General features: G+C 39.9%; 1 protein-coding gene across 1 annotated transcript in view; it reads right to left on the bottom strand.

The window, feature by feature from the left end:
* Positions 1 to 15,250, bottom strand: part of POC1B (POC1 centriolar protein B) — a gene marked incomplete at its 5' end in the record, with an annotated part of 54,782 nt that overhangs the window by 20,138 nt on the left and 19,394 nt on the right. The window contains one exon of the mRNA XM_084279493.1: positions 8,455 to 8,541. Within this exon, the coding sequence (XP_084135619.1) occupies positions 8,455 to 8,541 (87 nt within the window). The remainder of the gene's footprint in view (positions 1 to 8,454; positions 8,542 to 15,250) is intronic.

Genomic DNA, 15,250 nt, shown 5'->3' with positions numbered 1-15,250 from the left:
GTGCTATCGTAGTAATTTCCTGTGTGAAAGGCTTGCTGCTGTTCCTGCATTCCTCAGGGGACGCTTCTTCTCAGAGGATGTTACTCTTCCCCAGGAAGAGGAAGGAACCAGTTGTTATTGAATGTGTGGGCTGATAGCTGTCGGGCATTTTCTTCGTGCCGCAGAATCAGCTGTGAGAACTGTAAATACAGCTTAGTTTCCCAGCCAAAGCCAGGGAAAATGCTGCTTGGGCAGACAAGGTCAGAGCATACATGTACAGTATCTCAGGAAGTTGAGACAGAAATAATACCTGGAGCTTCCATCCCTCTAGTTTCCAGAACTGTGCTGATTTGCTAAAGAAACAAAACATCAGGGGAAAAAAGAAATCCCAGCATTCCTGAAGCACTGCACAGTTGCCATTAGTAAGACTCAATGCACAGTAAGGTATTGTCACTTTTAAAAGTCACCTGGAGGAAGCCAGTGAACTTACAAAACACTACCAATAGTCCAGCAAGAGCATCTGTTAGTAGCGTCACGATGGGCAAAAGTAACATAATTAAACAAAACTGCCTTGTGAGGAAACCCTATATTGAAGCTTTATCTTCTATATAGTGTGGAGCAGGGTGGGAGACCTTTTTCCTGTTAGGTCCCTGCTCCTGAGCTTCCCGTCCTACAGTATCTCGAGCTCCCTCGAGCATACCCATAGAATCATAGAATCATAGAATCATATTCAATTCTATGATACCCATACCTGCTGTGACTCTCACAGAGCATGTCACCAATGGCTAGTCCAGAATCAGTGAATTCAGTGTCACATCTCACTGGATTTTTTCTTTCCTGGCAGAATTAATACGTTAAAAAGAAACCCCAAACCACAGCAAACCACCAACTACTTGATTCAAAAGTTATTAGGGAGATAGGACAGAGGCAGAGAAATAAACAATACAGTCTCATAAGGTACATTTCCTCAGGAAAGCAGGCTAAAAATAGTATAGGAAACATTACATTCTTGCACTCTCTAGTGCCCAAATTCAGAATTCTGTCTCCAATGAAAACCTGACTTTCTCTCAAGCTCCAGTTCACTCAAAGAACATAATGAAGCCTACTGAGGAACATCAAGACATGTATTATTACCTAATTACGTAGCGGCACAACACATTTCCTGCTCTCTCCTTGTAAAGCAGCAGTTACACGCTGGGTTGGAATAGCATCACTGCAAAACGCAAGGGCCATTTGGATCATATTCTCCTTTTATTGCAAACACTGAGTTCACCTTCATGTGTCTGATCTTTAAGAGTTATCTGATGCTATGGTATCAAAGCATATTGCTTTTAAGATTAAGTACACAAATCTTTTTTAAACATGCCTGAGCCTCAACAGAGGCTCGAAAATGGGAGTTTAGAAAGTTCAGTATGCCAAATGCTTCATCCTTTTGGTACTTGTGGCACAAGAGAAGCCGCTTTGTTCGTATGCACTGTACCCTCTGTGGAAGGCCCCTTGCTGGGCCACAGAAGAGGCTGTCTCTGATGCCTCATGGCCATTCTGGGGGGATTAGGTGTAGCCTTTGGGAGGGATAGGAGACTTGTATAGCTGCAGAGCTGAGGGGAGAAAGCAGCCTACCCGCTTTCCCCAGCCCCACACACTGTATTACACAACATGCAAAGATTAGAAAGGTTTGCCTGGAGTGTGTTGCAAGCCAAGATGACCCCAAAAAATTGTTTTTCTAAGAGCAAGATTGGAAAGAGAGAGAAGGGTTCACTTGCAAAGACACAAGAGCAGAATTTACAAATTCTTATTTTTGTTCATAGAATCATGGAATGGTTTGGGTTTGAAGGGATCTCAAAGATTATCTAGTTTCAAGCCCCCTGCCACAGGCAGGGACACCCTAAACGCTTGAGCTCCTCTATGTTTTTATAAGATCGAGCATTAGAGATTTAGAGCCTGTTTGAGAGTTTTTGGTATACTCATCGATGGAAAAGCTGTGGAGACTTCTACCTCACAACTCTGGAGACACAAGATCTTCTTCACACGATTCCCTAATTTCACTCTGTATCTGTGATCTGGAGTTCAGATCACAGAGCTGGCACTTTGTTCAGATACAGATATACTGGTAAGCAGAAGAATGTCAGTACCCAAATAGCTAGTGGTTCTCTTCATGGAGTGGCCTTTCTAATTTCTCTGTCTGGGATCAAGGAAGGTAAGATGATGGGAAAGGCTGGGAACTGTCAATTTTTATCAAAGCCTTTCTCCTGGTGGGATCACTCCTCAATGCAGACATCAGTCTAATTGGCAACTGAGTTTTGGACAACACAAGCAGGACATTCTTCTCTTACTTGGGGAAAAATGACTCTAGTCTTCCTTTCAAAGGGCTCATGCCAGAACTTGCCTTTGATAGAGAAAAAAAAAATATGAGTATCATGCAACAATCAGAGTTAAAGTGAAAGGCTAAGTGTGCGAGGTCCCAAGAAAACTTGATATCCATGAAGTACAGAAAGCTGTTGTGCTTCTGGCTGAACTAAAACAAGTACTAAGAGCAACCACTGTGTACTGTGAAACGCCAGATGAGTTTTGTTCTACTGGCTGTTCCCTGCCGAATTGGACTTGGGCCCCAGAGGAGATGATCTATGTATGAAAATCCTATTCTTTCCTTTCTTCCTTTTACCCCTCCCCTTAACCTCACTGAAGACAGTTGGTGTTTATTTCCATGTAAGGCTGGAGCCAGGGAAGGATGTAAATCAGAATAAATCTGAAGTTGCATCGTAGGGAAAACATGCTTGGTTTTTGGCTTTTAAGAAAAAAAAATATTTTTTAATCCTCTTCTACAGAATTCTGGAGTTGTGTTAAGCCATGCAAGGAAGAGACATTATTCCATGTGTAAGCTTTCACATACAGACATGGAAGATGCAGATTTTAGATTCATAATTGCTGTCCTAACAAGATATATGCTGTGTTTTTTAGATTTGGGGGGTTTGGTGGGTGTTTTTTTGTTGTACTCAAAGGTAGAAAAACCTGTGTCAAAAATACCTAAACCCTGACATGCATACTCGGGAAGGAATGTGTATAAAATAAATTGAGAATACAATACTTGTAACCTTTTGCACAAATAGCTACTATAAATGGAATAGAGATAAACTAACAATGTCTTCCTTTGAGGAATAAAAGTTGCACATGCCCTTATTTGCTTTCATAAGGGGGAAAGGAATTAATTTGTTCACTCACTATGTTTTAAGATAGAATGTTTCTTTTGCTCCAAACAGGAACAACCCTCATTTTCCCCCTTCCAATAATTAATCCAGTCTTAACTTTGAAGAAATCATACTGTAAATGAATAAACATGTCTTGTTGTCAGTGTGAACTAGCACTGGAAGAGAAAGAACAGCAAACATCTCACAGGCAGCGCAGACATTCTGACTTCCAGATTAGAGTACATTGCTTTGCTTCCTCCAAATCCTGTTTACATGAGCAAGGTCAGGGGATGGAACGTTAGAGATCCTCTACAGTGATTTCCTGCTGCTGTCAGTAAAAGCTACAGAGACATCATCAACTTTCCCTGGTTCCCAACAGCTTATTAGGGACCACAGCTTACCAATTTATAATACCACAGTATTACCTTACTGACTTGAAAATAAACCCAACACCCCTCAGCACCAAAAGTAAAATCAGAGGATAAAAAAAAAAAAGGAGGAAAGAGTCCCAAACGGAAACAATGCTTCCAATTTTTCCTTTTCAATAACTCAGAAAAGAAAGGCAATATTAAGCTGTTTGACACACAAAGAAGAGGTGGGAGACGGGCAGCAATGCTTTCAGAGCCTTCAATGAGATGAAGAAAGAAACATTGCCCCTAGCCCCCAAACCTTGACCTCAATGCAGTGAGCATTTTCAGAGTGTAAAAGGCTAGAACACATTTTTTTTTTTTTTACTATTATTATTGTTTCACCTGCAACATATGAAGGCTCTTACCATTGGAAAAGTCAGGGCATTACACAAATATCAGTTAGTTAAGCATATATAAGGTTGTTTTTATACTGGTTTCTGTTAACCCACAGGAGAACTGAATAAATCAATCATAAAATTCAAAGCTATTTCCCTCACAATAACAACACACAGACAGGAATTCTTAATGTTTTTGTAATCATAGGCCAAAAGAAACCAGTCTCATGCTGAAGATTACCCTGGAGTTTTCCACTGACACAGTGACCACATTAGCTTCACTAAGTTTGCAAAGGAAGCTGCATCAGTGCAAATCTTAGATGAAAACAGCCTTTTCACCATGTTCAAGAAGTGCATTTACAGCTTTAAGTCAAAAACACTGAAAAGCTGAAAAGATAAGGTGTCTAGCATTGAGGGAGTTACTAATAATTTCAGTGTTTTCTAGTAAAACCCCTACAAGAACATTCATACCTGCATATCTTGGCATAGTCTTTGAAGCAAGAAAATTTTAAAACCCCACATAAAGTAGGCATTTTAAGTGTGGAATTTGTTAGGGATTTTTTCGCTTTGATGAGGCAACAAATTAAAATTCCTTGAAAAGGAAGAGGAGGAGTGGGAGGAAGAGATAATACCAGTATTTCCTCATACAGATAAAGCCCAAAATATAAATGAGTTGCTAAGAAAATATCCAAATGTGTATTTTAAATTCACAAAAAAGCAGCAAGAGTGTTAAGTTTTTAAATATTTGTTTTTTTCAAATCTCCTCCAGGCAGACTTCTGTCAGGAATAGATGACAGTGATATGTAGTTGTGCCTTAATTATCTGGAGTTTGGCGTCCTGTTTTGGGCTTCTCAATAGAAGGCAGACAGTGACAGAAGGCAAGTCCTGAGGAGGGTGAGCAAGATGGTGAGGGGGCTGGAACACATGATACGTAAGAAAAGGCAGAGAAACAGGTTTGTTCAGCACTGAGGAAGGAAGAATACAAGGAGATCTTACTGCCATCTCAAACTTCTAAGGGATGGACAAAGAAAAGAGCCAGGCACTTATCAGAGGACTGCTGTGCTGGAATACAGAAGCAACAGACACGTTGGAACATGCCCCATAATATTATTCCAGCTCCATATTATGAAAAAAATATTTTCAGTCACACTACAGCAAGCTGTCCAGAGAGGTGGTGGGATCTCCTTCCTTACACTTATTAACAAATCAACTCAGGAACCTGATCCAACTTGGCCTTACTTTAAGGGGAAGGTTATATGAAGTGACTCCAGACATCCCTCTCAAACTGTATTGCCCTGTGATTTTCATCAATAAACCTTTACAGAAGAGAAAAAACCTTTTTGCCCTGCCACAAGTCATCTCAAAGGCAGCAATAGCATATTTCCTATGACCAGTATGGAAGGACACAGTCACAATAATCAACAAAGGAGATTCTCATTAGGGAGAACACTTCCTCCTGTTTACTGGAGTAGCTTGAGATCTACAGGAGTTCTCACTTACTGTTTGGAATTTTGAGAGCCATTCTACAAAACATTACAAGGTTTTGTATAGACTTTCCATCTCCCTGAAGATATTTCAGGGACCTTTAGGGAAATCATCACAGATCCCATGAAAGTTTCAGTGTTGTTACTTGTCCCACAGAAGATAGTCTTCTAATAGTGCAGACAGTGATCTGAGAAGGACTGTATCTCTCTTCTTCAGCAGAAAAAAATACAGTAAATATGTTGATTAGCTACTTCAGCAATCCAGGCACTTGCCAAGGTGTTTTGTAAATAACCGTTAGTGCCCTGCTGTGTTACATGAATGACAGATAAAGACATTGAACAAGAACCCTTAAAAGATATCTAAGTGCAGAGTGCATTCTTCTCTCTACACATATCAGAAGGGCAGAACAACTGCTTAAGCTTGAGCAAAACACTTCAAAAAGAATAAATAGGTATAGACAGGACATTCGTGAATTAACCTGGCAACCTGATCAAAGATTTTTCAGTTGTTTGAACAGTGTTCTTTCAGTAGGACTAAAAAGCCATAAACAGCTTTAAGATGGGTGTGAACAAGTTTTCAGGGGTGAAAAAACCCCCACCAAACAAGTGATAGCATCTTTGATAACCAGTAGAAAAAGAGCAGCCCAGAGGGCTTGGAATTGGGAGGAGGGGTGGAGTAGGAAGATTTAGACTAGAGGTGGGTAACCTCAAGTTAGAGGAGGATTAAAAAAATATAACAATAATCACACAAATTATGTACAAACACAGAGTCATGCAAGTGAGGACAAGCAATATCAAGAGGAAATCTGGCAGTGGAGGTGGGATGGGAAGAAATCCAGCATCTGACCTTAGATCTTTATTATGAACACATGAAGCCTCTACAGAAAGGGTCTCTACTTATGAGGGAAAAATGAGCCAGCTTCAGGTCCAAGTCACTAAGATCCAGGAGCCTTTTGGAAAAAAGACACAAAGAGACTGGATGGCTGGTCCAATTAAGAAACAGGTGATAATTTCACAAATGGTAGAAGCTGGTAATGCAGCAGACAGACACAAAACAATAAATTGACACTAGAAAGTAGGGAGGACCATGTAAATTACCAAAGTTGAGAATAGTGTCACATACTATAGGGGAGGAGGGATGCCTGTGGCAAAGAAAACGTGCAAATAGTTTCTGGATTTGTGTCCATAGAAGTGTGTTAGACAAAGCAGTTGTCATAAGGGCTGAAGTCTAAGTAGTAAGGATATGCAACTGTTGCTAGATGAAAAAACCCCACAATGTAGATGGTGAACGCTGAGATGCGGAAAGGTGAGAATCAATGGTGAAGAGGAGATCAAGAGAATGAGGGGAAAAAAATACAGTGATTACTGAGTCAAAAAGGCACAAATTTTGAAGCAACATTTTTGCAGTGAAGACATCTGTAAAGTCAGCTAGCCGTCTAGAGGATGCTGTCTCTAGTGGGGCAATTTATTCCTACCATGAGTTCTGGGCATAAGGTTTTATAAACGGCTTTCATATCAAAAGAATTAATGAAGGACATTAAGTGATTGGCAGATTTATAGGTATGTAACAAAGAATTACAGTGTAACCATACACTTGAATTCTGTGATCAGTGTTAAGATCAGGAAGAAATGAACACAGACTATTCTGAAGTGAGAGGTAGCCAATAAATTATATCCTCCATAATCCACTACCTGTCAAACTTACTGAAGAGATTTCTTTAAGACTGCAAATTACTTTTCATAGACATTATCTTCAAGAACCGTATTCCCATTAACCTTAGAAAACACTGAATTATAATCTCTCAAGTAAAAGTTATCATACAATTATTTGTTTTGAAAAAAAAACCAACCCCGTTTCTTTTAGGCATCAACCTCTGTTTCATGATCTTCGAGGGGAGACATTTCACCACCTACAACTACCCGAAGGGAGGTTGCAGAGAGGTTGGCGATGGTCTCTTCAGACAGGTGACAGGAGATAGGACAAGGGGAAATGGCACTAAGTTGCACCAGGGCAGGTTCAGATTAGATATTTTTACTGATAGAGTTGCCAGGGCCTGGAACAGGCTGCCCAGGGAGGGGGTTGAGTCACCTTCCCTGGATGTGTTTAAAAAAAGGGTAGATGAGGTACTTAGGGATATGGTTTAGATTAGGACAGGAATGGTTGGACTTGATGATCTTAAAGGTCTTTTTTAAACCTTGTGTGATTCTGAGAAATGATCTTAAGGAATTTTATGAAGTACCTTCACAACATACCTTTTCATAAAGCATTCATGGCAAAACAGAACAGCAGAAACCACACCTGCTGCCAATTCCTACACATTAACCCTTCAGCCTCACAATCTCTTGTCATGGTTGACTAGAATTGCTCAAGATACAATTTGTGCCTTCACAGGAACAGATTCGGAGCTAAAAGAGAGAATCTCATTTTTAACCTAATTCTAGAACAGTTCGTCTTTTAGATTTCATACCGGGAGAGCATATTTCTCCTCCTACGAAACTACCGTTAAAACATCGCCTTCCTTTCCTCCCACGTGCCATACCAATGTCATATGAAAAGCTAGTGCTAGAAGGATCTAATGCAATGATTCTGTTATGAAATGTGTTGTCTTTCCCCCCTTAAAAGGAGAAAAATTAAAGCATCACTGCTGGAGTTTTATCAATGAGGCAGCTATTCTTTAGATTTCCCATTATTTGTAGATAAAGACAGAGATGCATAAAGTGTTTGAGAATAGATCATAAGTTTTAACAGTAATATTTTGATATAATTAGCATGGGATTATAATTAGATTTTCTTATTATTATGTGGGTAAAGTTACTAGTATAATGTGAAAGCTTTGCTATTGCACCATCTTCTGGTCAGCTTTGAGTACTGTGAAAGGAACCTCAGGTTGAGAAGTTAGGAAATTGAATTCTGAGCTGTAAATGGTCATTAAAAAAAAAAAAACCAACCACCACATTTCACTCACACAAACAGAAACACGTTAGTTTAAGCTATACCCTATCTCTCCCTTGGCCCCCTTCCCTCCCCCCCCCCCAGGTTTCCCCTCAGAAGGCAACTTACCAGATTACCAAAAGATGAAGAGGAATTAATCTCTATGACAAGTGGGTCAAGTGTTTGAGTATTAGTCACATCAAAGGTAGGGTTGACCTGTTGAAAATTAATTATAGTCATTATTATTTCAGCACCATTAGAGAAAGGGAAATAAGAGTGAAATAAAGAGGGCCACTTGCTAGAATAAGGCACCAACCATGGTTCACTAAGGACTGGAAACAGACTTAAAAATTTGTAGAAGTGAGGTAGGATGTTACCCCCCAACCATGTAAAATGCAGTCATATAATACAGAAAGAGAATCCAGGTGCATGTTTATTACAGAAATATAAGTTATACTTCATAAACATCCATTACCCTAAACTCATGGGATTCCTACAAGAGGTACAAGTATTAAGAAGTACATTTTTATGACAAATCAATAAAAATGAAGTTACAAATCCTAGTTTGAAATGCATTTACTAAGACAGCTAACTCAAAACCTACCCAAGGCTGAAGCCACACAATTAGCAGTGGCCAATGCTGCTGCTGCTGAAATACTGAACAGCAGGAAGTATTCAGATAACTTCCCCCCAACCCTGCAACTATCACTTGCAGGTGCTTTTGAAATTTTTTGCACATATGCAACACCTAGAAGAGCTCCTGAAAGTCACCTTTGAGTTCCCAGCATTAATCACTTGTGGGTCCAGTTTTAGGTTCTTTCCTACTCCTCCTTTGAGCCGAACTACCCCAGGCAGAAGCAGCATACTGCCATCGACCATTCTGGCCTTCGGAGCTGCCTTCTAGCAAAGCAAATAGCTTGTTACAGCCCAGGGACAGCAGTAGCCCTCCACTTGCAGAGGTTTCCATACAGAATTATGCAGCACTGTGGCTTTTTTTACGTTGCACTGGTCCCCTGCCTGTTGTAGTTTACTTTGGGCACATCCTCACTCACTGTCTCGCGCCGCAGTTCCTGAGTCCCACTACCACTCAGCTTGAATCCTTGTGTTTGCAGCCACTCTGGCCCAGAGACATGTAGGACAGTGTATCTTAAACCAGTCCCTAAGCCCAAGTTGCCTCAGTGAAGTAGGAATGTTATTAGTGCCAAAGCTGAAAGCCAGTGCCCAGACCGATCAGCTCCCCAATCACACTCAATTTGCTCATTTAGCACAAACAAACAAACAGACTACATGCTTGCCTCTTAGAAGCCAGCTCTGATTGTCAAAATTACTTGTAGAGTAGGAGGGAACACAGATCTGTGGTAAGTTAACTGGCCAAACACAAACGATGCTGCCCATAAAAGCCACATGGAAAACATTATATATGTTTATACTGCAACAGTGTCAAGAAGCTGATTGAACAGAAGAGGTGACATTCCATTTCAGGTGTATGTCATCACAATGCCAGCAATTTTGACTTAGCAGTATCACAGCTGGACTGCTCACTTGCTGTTGGTTATAAGAATAAATCCACAACTTTAGCAGTATTTTTCTTATGTAATTTCCTGGAAGGGAAAGGTTAACAAGAGAAAGCAAAATTTGAGAAATCTATTGCTTTTATTTACCTGTTTCACTTCAAGATCAGAATATACTCCATTTATTTTCTCTACCGTTGTATTACATGGGTATATTACAGCCTAAAACACTGACCCCGGAAGTGTGATGTATGGAAGTGCTATTCTTACTGTATTATGAATTGACAAAACTAAACCTAGATGACTTGCAAATAACCAAGAAGTCCAGCGTAGCAAACAGAATTGAACTCTCTTCCTTCCAACTTTTTATCAGTAGTCCAAGAGCAGCCTCAGAGACACAGTTAACACAGTTAATCCCAACCATCTAAATCTAAAGTGGACAAAAAAAAAACAAAAAAAAAAACCAAAAAAACCCCAAAACCAACAACTTCACACTTGCCTAGCAATAGGGTTATGTTTTAGTTGCTGGAGGTTTATAGGAAGCAAGGTTAATTTTATTTTGCCTTTTCAAGGAGAAAAGCCCTACCTTTTCACCTGAAGACTGCCACACTGGCTCAAGCAGAGCTGTTCACTAGCAACAGCTTCAGTGCTGTTTCCACAAGCAAAAATCCCTGATGCTAGGGTCTGTACATTGGCATAGAGAATTTTTAGGTCAGAGATCAAATTCTTAAGTAGCCAGAATGAGATCTTAAAGCTGGAACTACTAGCCAGAGAAGGCAGGCAACTGCATCTTGTACTCCTTGAAGCCTTTTTATTCGGTTCATTTGCATTTCCATAACTTAAATTTCTACATGTAGGTTAAACCTAATAGAAGTAAGATCTTCCTTAGTGAAGGTGTGAAAGGAAGAAGGTGTACAAAGTTTACTATCAAGCTAGAAGGTAAAATGACATTTAAATACAGCTGTTGCCTGGTTATTCATGCTGAAAGTGATCCTCACACTTTACAGCACTCAGAGATGACAAGTCTTTGGGGGAGACCTTAACTCTGTTTTTAAGCTAGTTCCCCTTTGACTAGCTGTGTTTAGCTTTCTTGGATTCAGTATCAACAAACCATATTTCACCCATGAACTATTTTTTGTAGGTATCCTGTCTTAATTCAACTTATGGTTGTATCAATTGAGAATGAGTTCCCCACAAGACAATCAGGAAAACCTGTCCTGCTAAAGGGCTACCAAGGCTAGTAAACTAAAATTCTTCCTCAATTCGCAGATATTAGAAGAAACCAAGACTCGATCTATTTTTGTCGAATGGACTTGGGGAAAAGAAACAGGAAAAGGAGAACCAAAGCCACAATTTAAGTAATAGCTTACTGGTGTTCATCATGAACTGGGACAGGCACTATTTAACTGCTTTGTCAGCAGCATGGACAGTGGGACTGAACATGCCTTCAGCAAGCTGTGAGGTGTAGTCGACACACTGGAGGGAAGGGATGCCATCCAGAGGGACCTTCACAGGCTTGAGAGGTGGGCCCACATCAACTTCAACACGGCCAAGTACAAGGTGCTGCACATGGGTCCAGGCATTTCCAAACACAATTACAGGCTGGTGATGGAGAATGGATTGTGGGCAGCCCTGAGGAGAAGGATTTAGCGGTGTTAGTAGACAAAAATTTCTATGTCAGCTGGCAATATGTGCTTGTAGCCCTGACAGCCAACCGTATCCTGGGCTGCACCAGAAGAAGTGTGACCAGAAGGTCAAGGGAGGTGCTTCTCTCCCCCTACTCTGCTGAGACCTCACCTGGAGTACTACATCCAGCTCTGGGGCCTCCAATATAAGACAGACATGGAGCTGTTAGAGTAAGTCCACAAAGATGATCAGAGGGTTGAAGGACCTCTCCTAGGAAGACAGGCTGAAAGAGTTGAGGTTGTTCAGCCTGGAGAAGAGAAGGCTCCAGGGAGACCTTGTTGCAGCCTTCCTGTACTTGAATGGGCCTTCAAGAGATGTGCAGGGGGGCTGTTTACAAGGGCATGGAGTGATAGGACAAGGGGTAATTGCTCTAAACTGCAAGAGGGTAGATTTAGATTAGATATTGGGAAGAAGTTCTTAACTGTGAGGGTGGTGAGGCACCAGAACAGGTTGCCCAGAGAGGTTGTGGATGCCTCCTCTCTGTCAGTGCTCAAGGCCAGGCTGGATGGGGCTTTGGGCAACCTGGTCTATTGGAGGGTGCTCAAGGCAGGGACATTAGAACTAGATGATCTTAAAGGTCCCTCCCAACCCAAACCATTCTATAATTCTATAATTTAGATGAAGATTTTAATTATTATTTAGATTATCATTTTAATTAGATTTCTTTAGTTCCTCTTTGCCCTCTGCTTATGACTTTTTCAGAGGTAAGATAAGGAAGAAAGAACTGAGAATTTTCCTCTATACATACCCCATCTATTTAAAGAAACAGCAGGTACTGTCCTAAAGGACTTAAAACATTTGTTGTTTAGGCCCAGCACAACCAGGGTCATGTGCATGTGACCTTTATTCAGTCCTGAAATAAAAATAAATATGTTATCTGAGTGCCAATCACATTATTGGCAGCTGAGCTCAAAGTCTTTGACATGTTTCATTTAGCCACTGAAAGGAAGAGAGGACAATGCACCCAGATGTCTTCTGCGGTCTTTCTGCAGAGTCCATCACCTATCAAAACTCTGAAGGAGTATTATTACTAATAGCTCTTGCAACAGCTGCAGTGAGATAATATCTCCTTGTTATACACATTGGAGATACTGCAGAATGAGTTAAATGCTTTTCTTGATATGAGATAGCTAAAAAACCACATGGCATGATTAAGTTAAGAAAATGTGCTCTTCAGGTAGAAGTGTCACATCCTGGAGCTGGAATTAAAAAGCCTTCTCTGCATAAAGTTCTGCTTACCTCTTCAGAGATAAAGGGAGGATGAGGGGCTTTGCAAACACTGACTAAAGGTGCAGGAACTGTCACAGGCCATGATATACCTATATAAAGTTGTTAAGCAACAAGTCCGGAATAGCAAAGCACAAAGAAAAGAGCACAATAGCCTGTAGCTAAACCCTCCTGGCAAATACTTGTTTTTAATATTGCACTGAAAATTAATGAGGCAATGAAATGAACAGAAGTATAAAAGTTTCAAATGACTTTTCATTTTGTGACAAGGTGATGTAGTTAGCTGTCAAGTAATTTCACCATACAGATTTGGAATAACAACTTTTAAAAAAATAAGAAAAAAAACAGAGCACTAAAAACCAAGATAGAAAGAACTGTCATGTATTAAAGGTTTTCAAAAACACTCTTCCAAAGCTTTCCTTTATCAAGTAGGCTGATATATAAGCATTTATGTTGTCTTCTTCCAGTATGATGATATAATTATCACAATTTGATCCACAGCACAAGAAAATATATTTGAAGGAAGTATTCTACAGAATCTTTCACCTAAGGAATTAGGGATTGCTAAATACTGAAGTGGAAAGACACCACAATTCATTATTTAAAGGTAGAGGCAAGAATTAGGATTACCTGTTTGGGGCAGAGAACTAGAGGAGGAACAAAAGGAAGCAGGCCTCCTTAAGTACGTCAGTCTCAGGCACAGGCTTTAAACAAACGATTACACCCCCTACAGATATCCCTCTGTTGTTTTTAACAAAAATATATCCTGATCAAAAAAACTCCCACACTCCACTTTATTTTTCTAATACATTTCATAAGACATTAGTGTCATATATAAAAAAACCCACTCACCAAACCAAACAAAGCTTTAAAAAAAGTAAAATTAAAATGGGAACTTTTTAATTACCCAGACAAAGGTTTTTCTAGGAAAGTGATGTTGCTGACTGCGAAACATAAGAATAAATTTATCTTTCAATTTGGCTAAATGGGTTTGGTTTTTTTTTTGCTAGACTGGAGCCCTGAAGCCAAGAGAGCCATATGTTCTTATTTCTACTGCCACCTAGTGTGCATTTGGTTTTCCTTCATCTAAGAAAAGATTTCCAGACGAAGTTACACTGAAAATCAAGGTGAAACTCAACCAAGAGTAGATTTTTACATGCAAGCTCTATACATATTAATGTGTTCAAACCTCAATGCTACGTTTTTAAAGGAAACTTATTTCTGTCTTCCATCTGCTTTAAAGAGGTTTCTAGTATATGAGAGATTAATTACCTAAAGACACTGGAAACTCAGAAATACAAGTGTCACCAAGTGGAATGCTTTTTTTTTAATATATTGCACTAAAACTGCCCTACTGATTAAACATATTGTTTTCATATATCTCCAAAGGCTGCTTATGTCAAAGGGAGACCATGATTTGGATTTCTCTCAGCTAAATTTAGACATACTGCTATGTCAAGAACATGAAAATTCAACACTGTTAATATTCAGGTTACTATTGGTCTGGAGAGGAAGAAATACAAGTAAGGAGTTTCTTGTAAAAGCTAATTACAATTGAAAAAGTAGGCAGGGAATTAAAAAAAACTAGTAAGGTATCTTAAATATACACCTGGCCAGGTGTATAGTTTCAAAGAGTAAATAAGGAAAAGTTCTGAGAAAAGGTGAAAAGTACACGAGTTCTATGTTTCAGTCACTATCCTGAAGGCAAAATACCAGGTGATACCTGCAATTCTTAAACACCCTTGTGCAAGCTGTTTCGTTCAAAACAGCATTTCCAAATGGAGAAGTGTGAAAGCACTGTAACTGAATGCAGCTGAAGAAATTCTGAGCCAGGCCAGCTCCATTACGAGTGTATTACTTCTCCAGAATCAAGTTCTGCCCAACTGAGGCAAGCAAGGATAGAGAAGCAACAACTACCAAAAAGCAATAAGAAACCTGGGAAAGCACGAAACATTAGGAATTAAAAAGGGATGGACAGCATTACTTCCCTCTGGAGGTTTACCTGTTGAACTTTTGGTGTTCTACCACTATGAATTTTTTGTATCCTAAGGCAATCCATCTGCATTCCTACTACACAGGTGACTAAACTTAACCAGCTCAGTATAACTCAGGGAAATGTATTATAACACATCTCATGCCATTTTAGTGGCTTGTAGCAAACCTTTAAAGGTCATCTATACTTTAAAATGACCCATATTTCAACTGCCTCCTCTGCCTGCCTGGAACTGTTGCGTATGTTACCAAGTCTCTTAAAACACTGTTACTTTACTACTACTGCTTTAGTTAAGATCAATCATCTTCCCCTGTTCCTCATGGAAAAGAAAATAAGCAGAAAGCAAGTAGTTCTGCATTTTATCTGAGGCGTAGATGAGATACCAGGACAAACTGTGGCATTACAATTGCTATACGGTAGCGGAACCGATCACCCAGCGTGACCGGGGAATCTCCATCCCTCTGTGTCCATAGGTAAACACAGCCACCGTTTGCTTCGTGTGCCATCA

Source organism: Gallinula chloropus (genome assembly GCF_964237585.1).
Source record: "Gallinula chloropus genome assembly, chromosome: 1".
In the NCBI taxonomy this organism is placed as follows: Eukaryota; Metazoa; Chordata; class Aves; order Gruiformes; family Rallidae; genus Gallinula; species Gallinula chloropus.
Note: the sequence above shows the minus strand (reverse complement) of the source record. Positions and strands in the feature narration are given on the sequence as shown.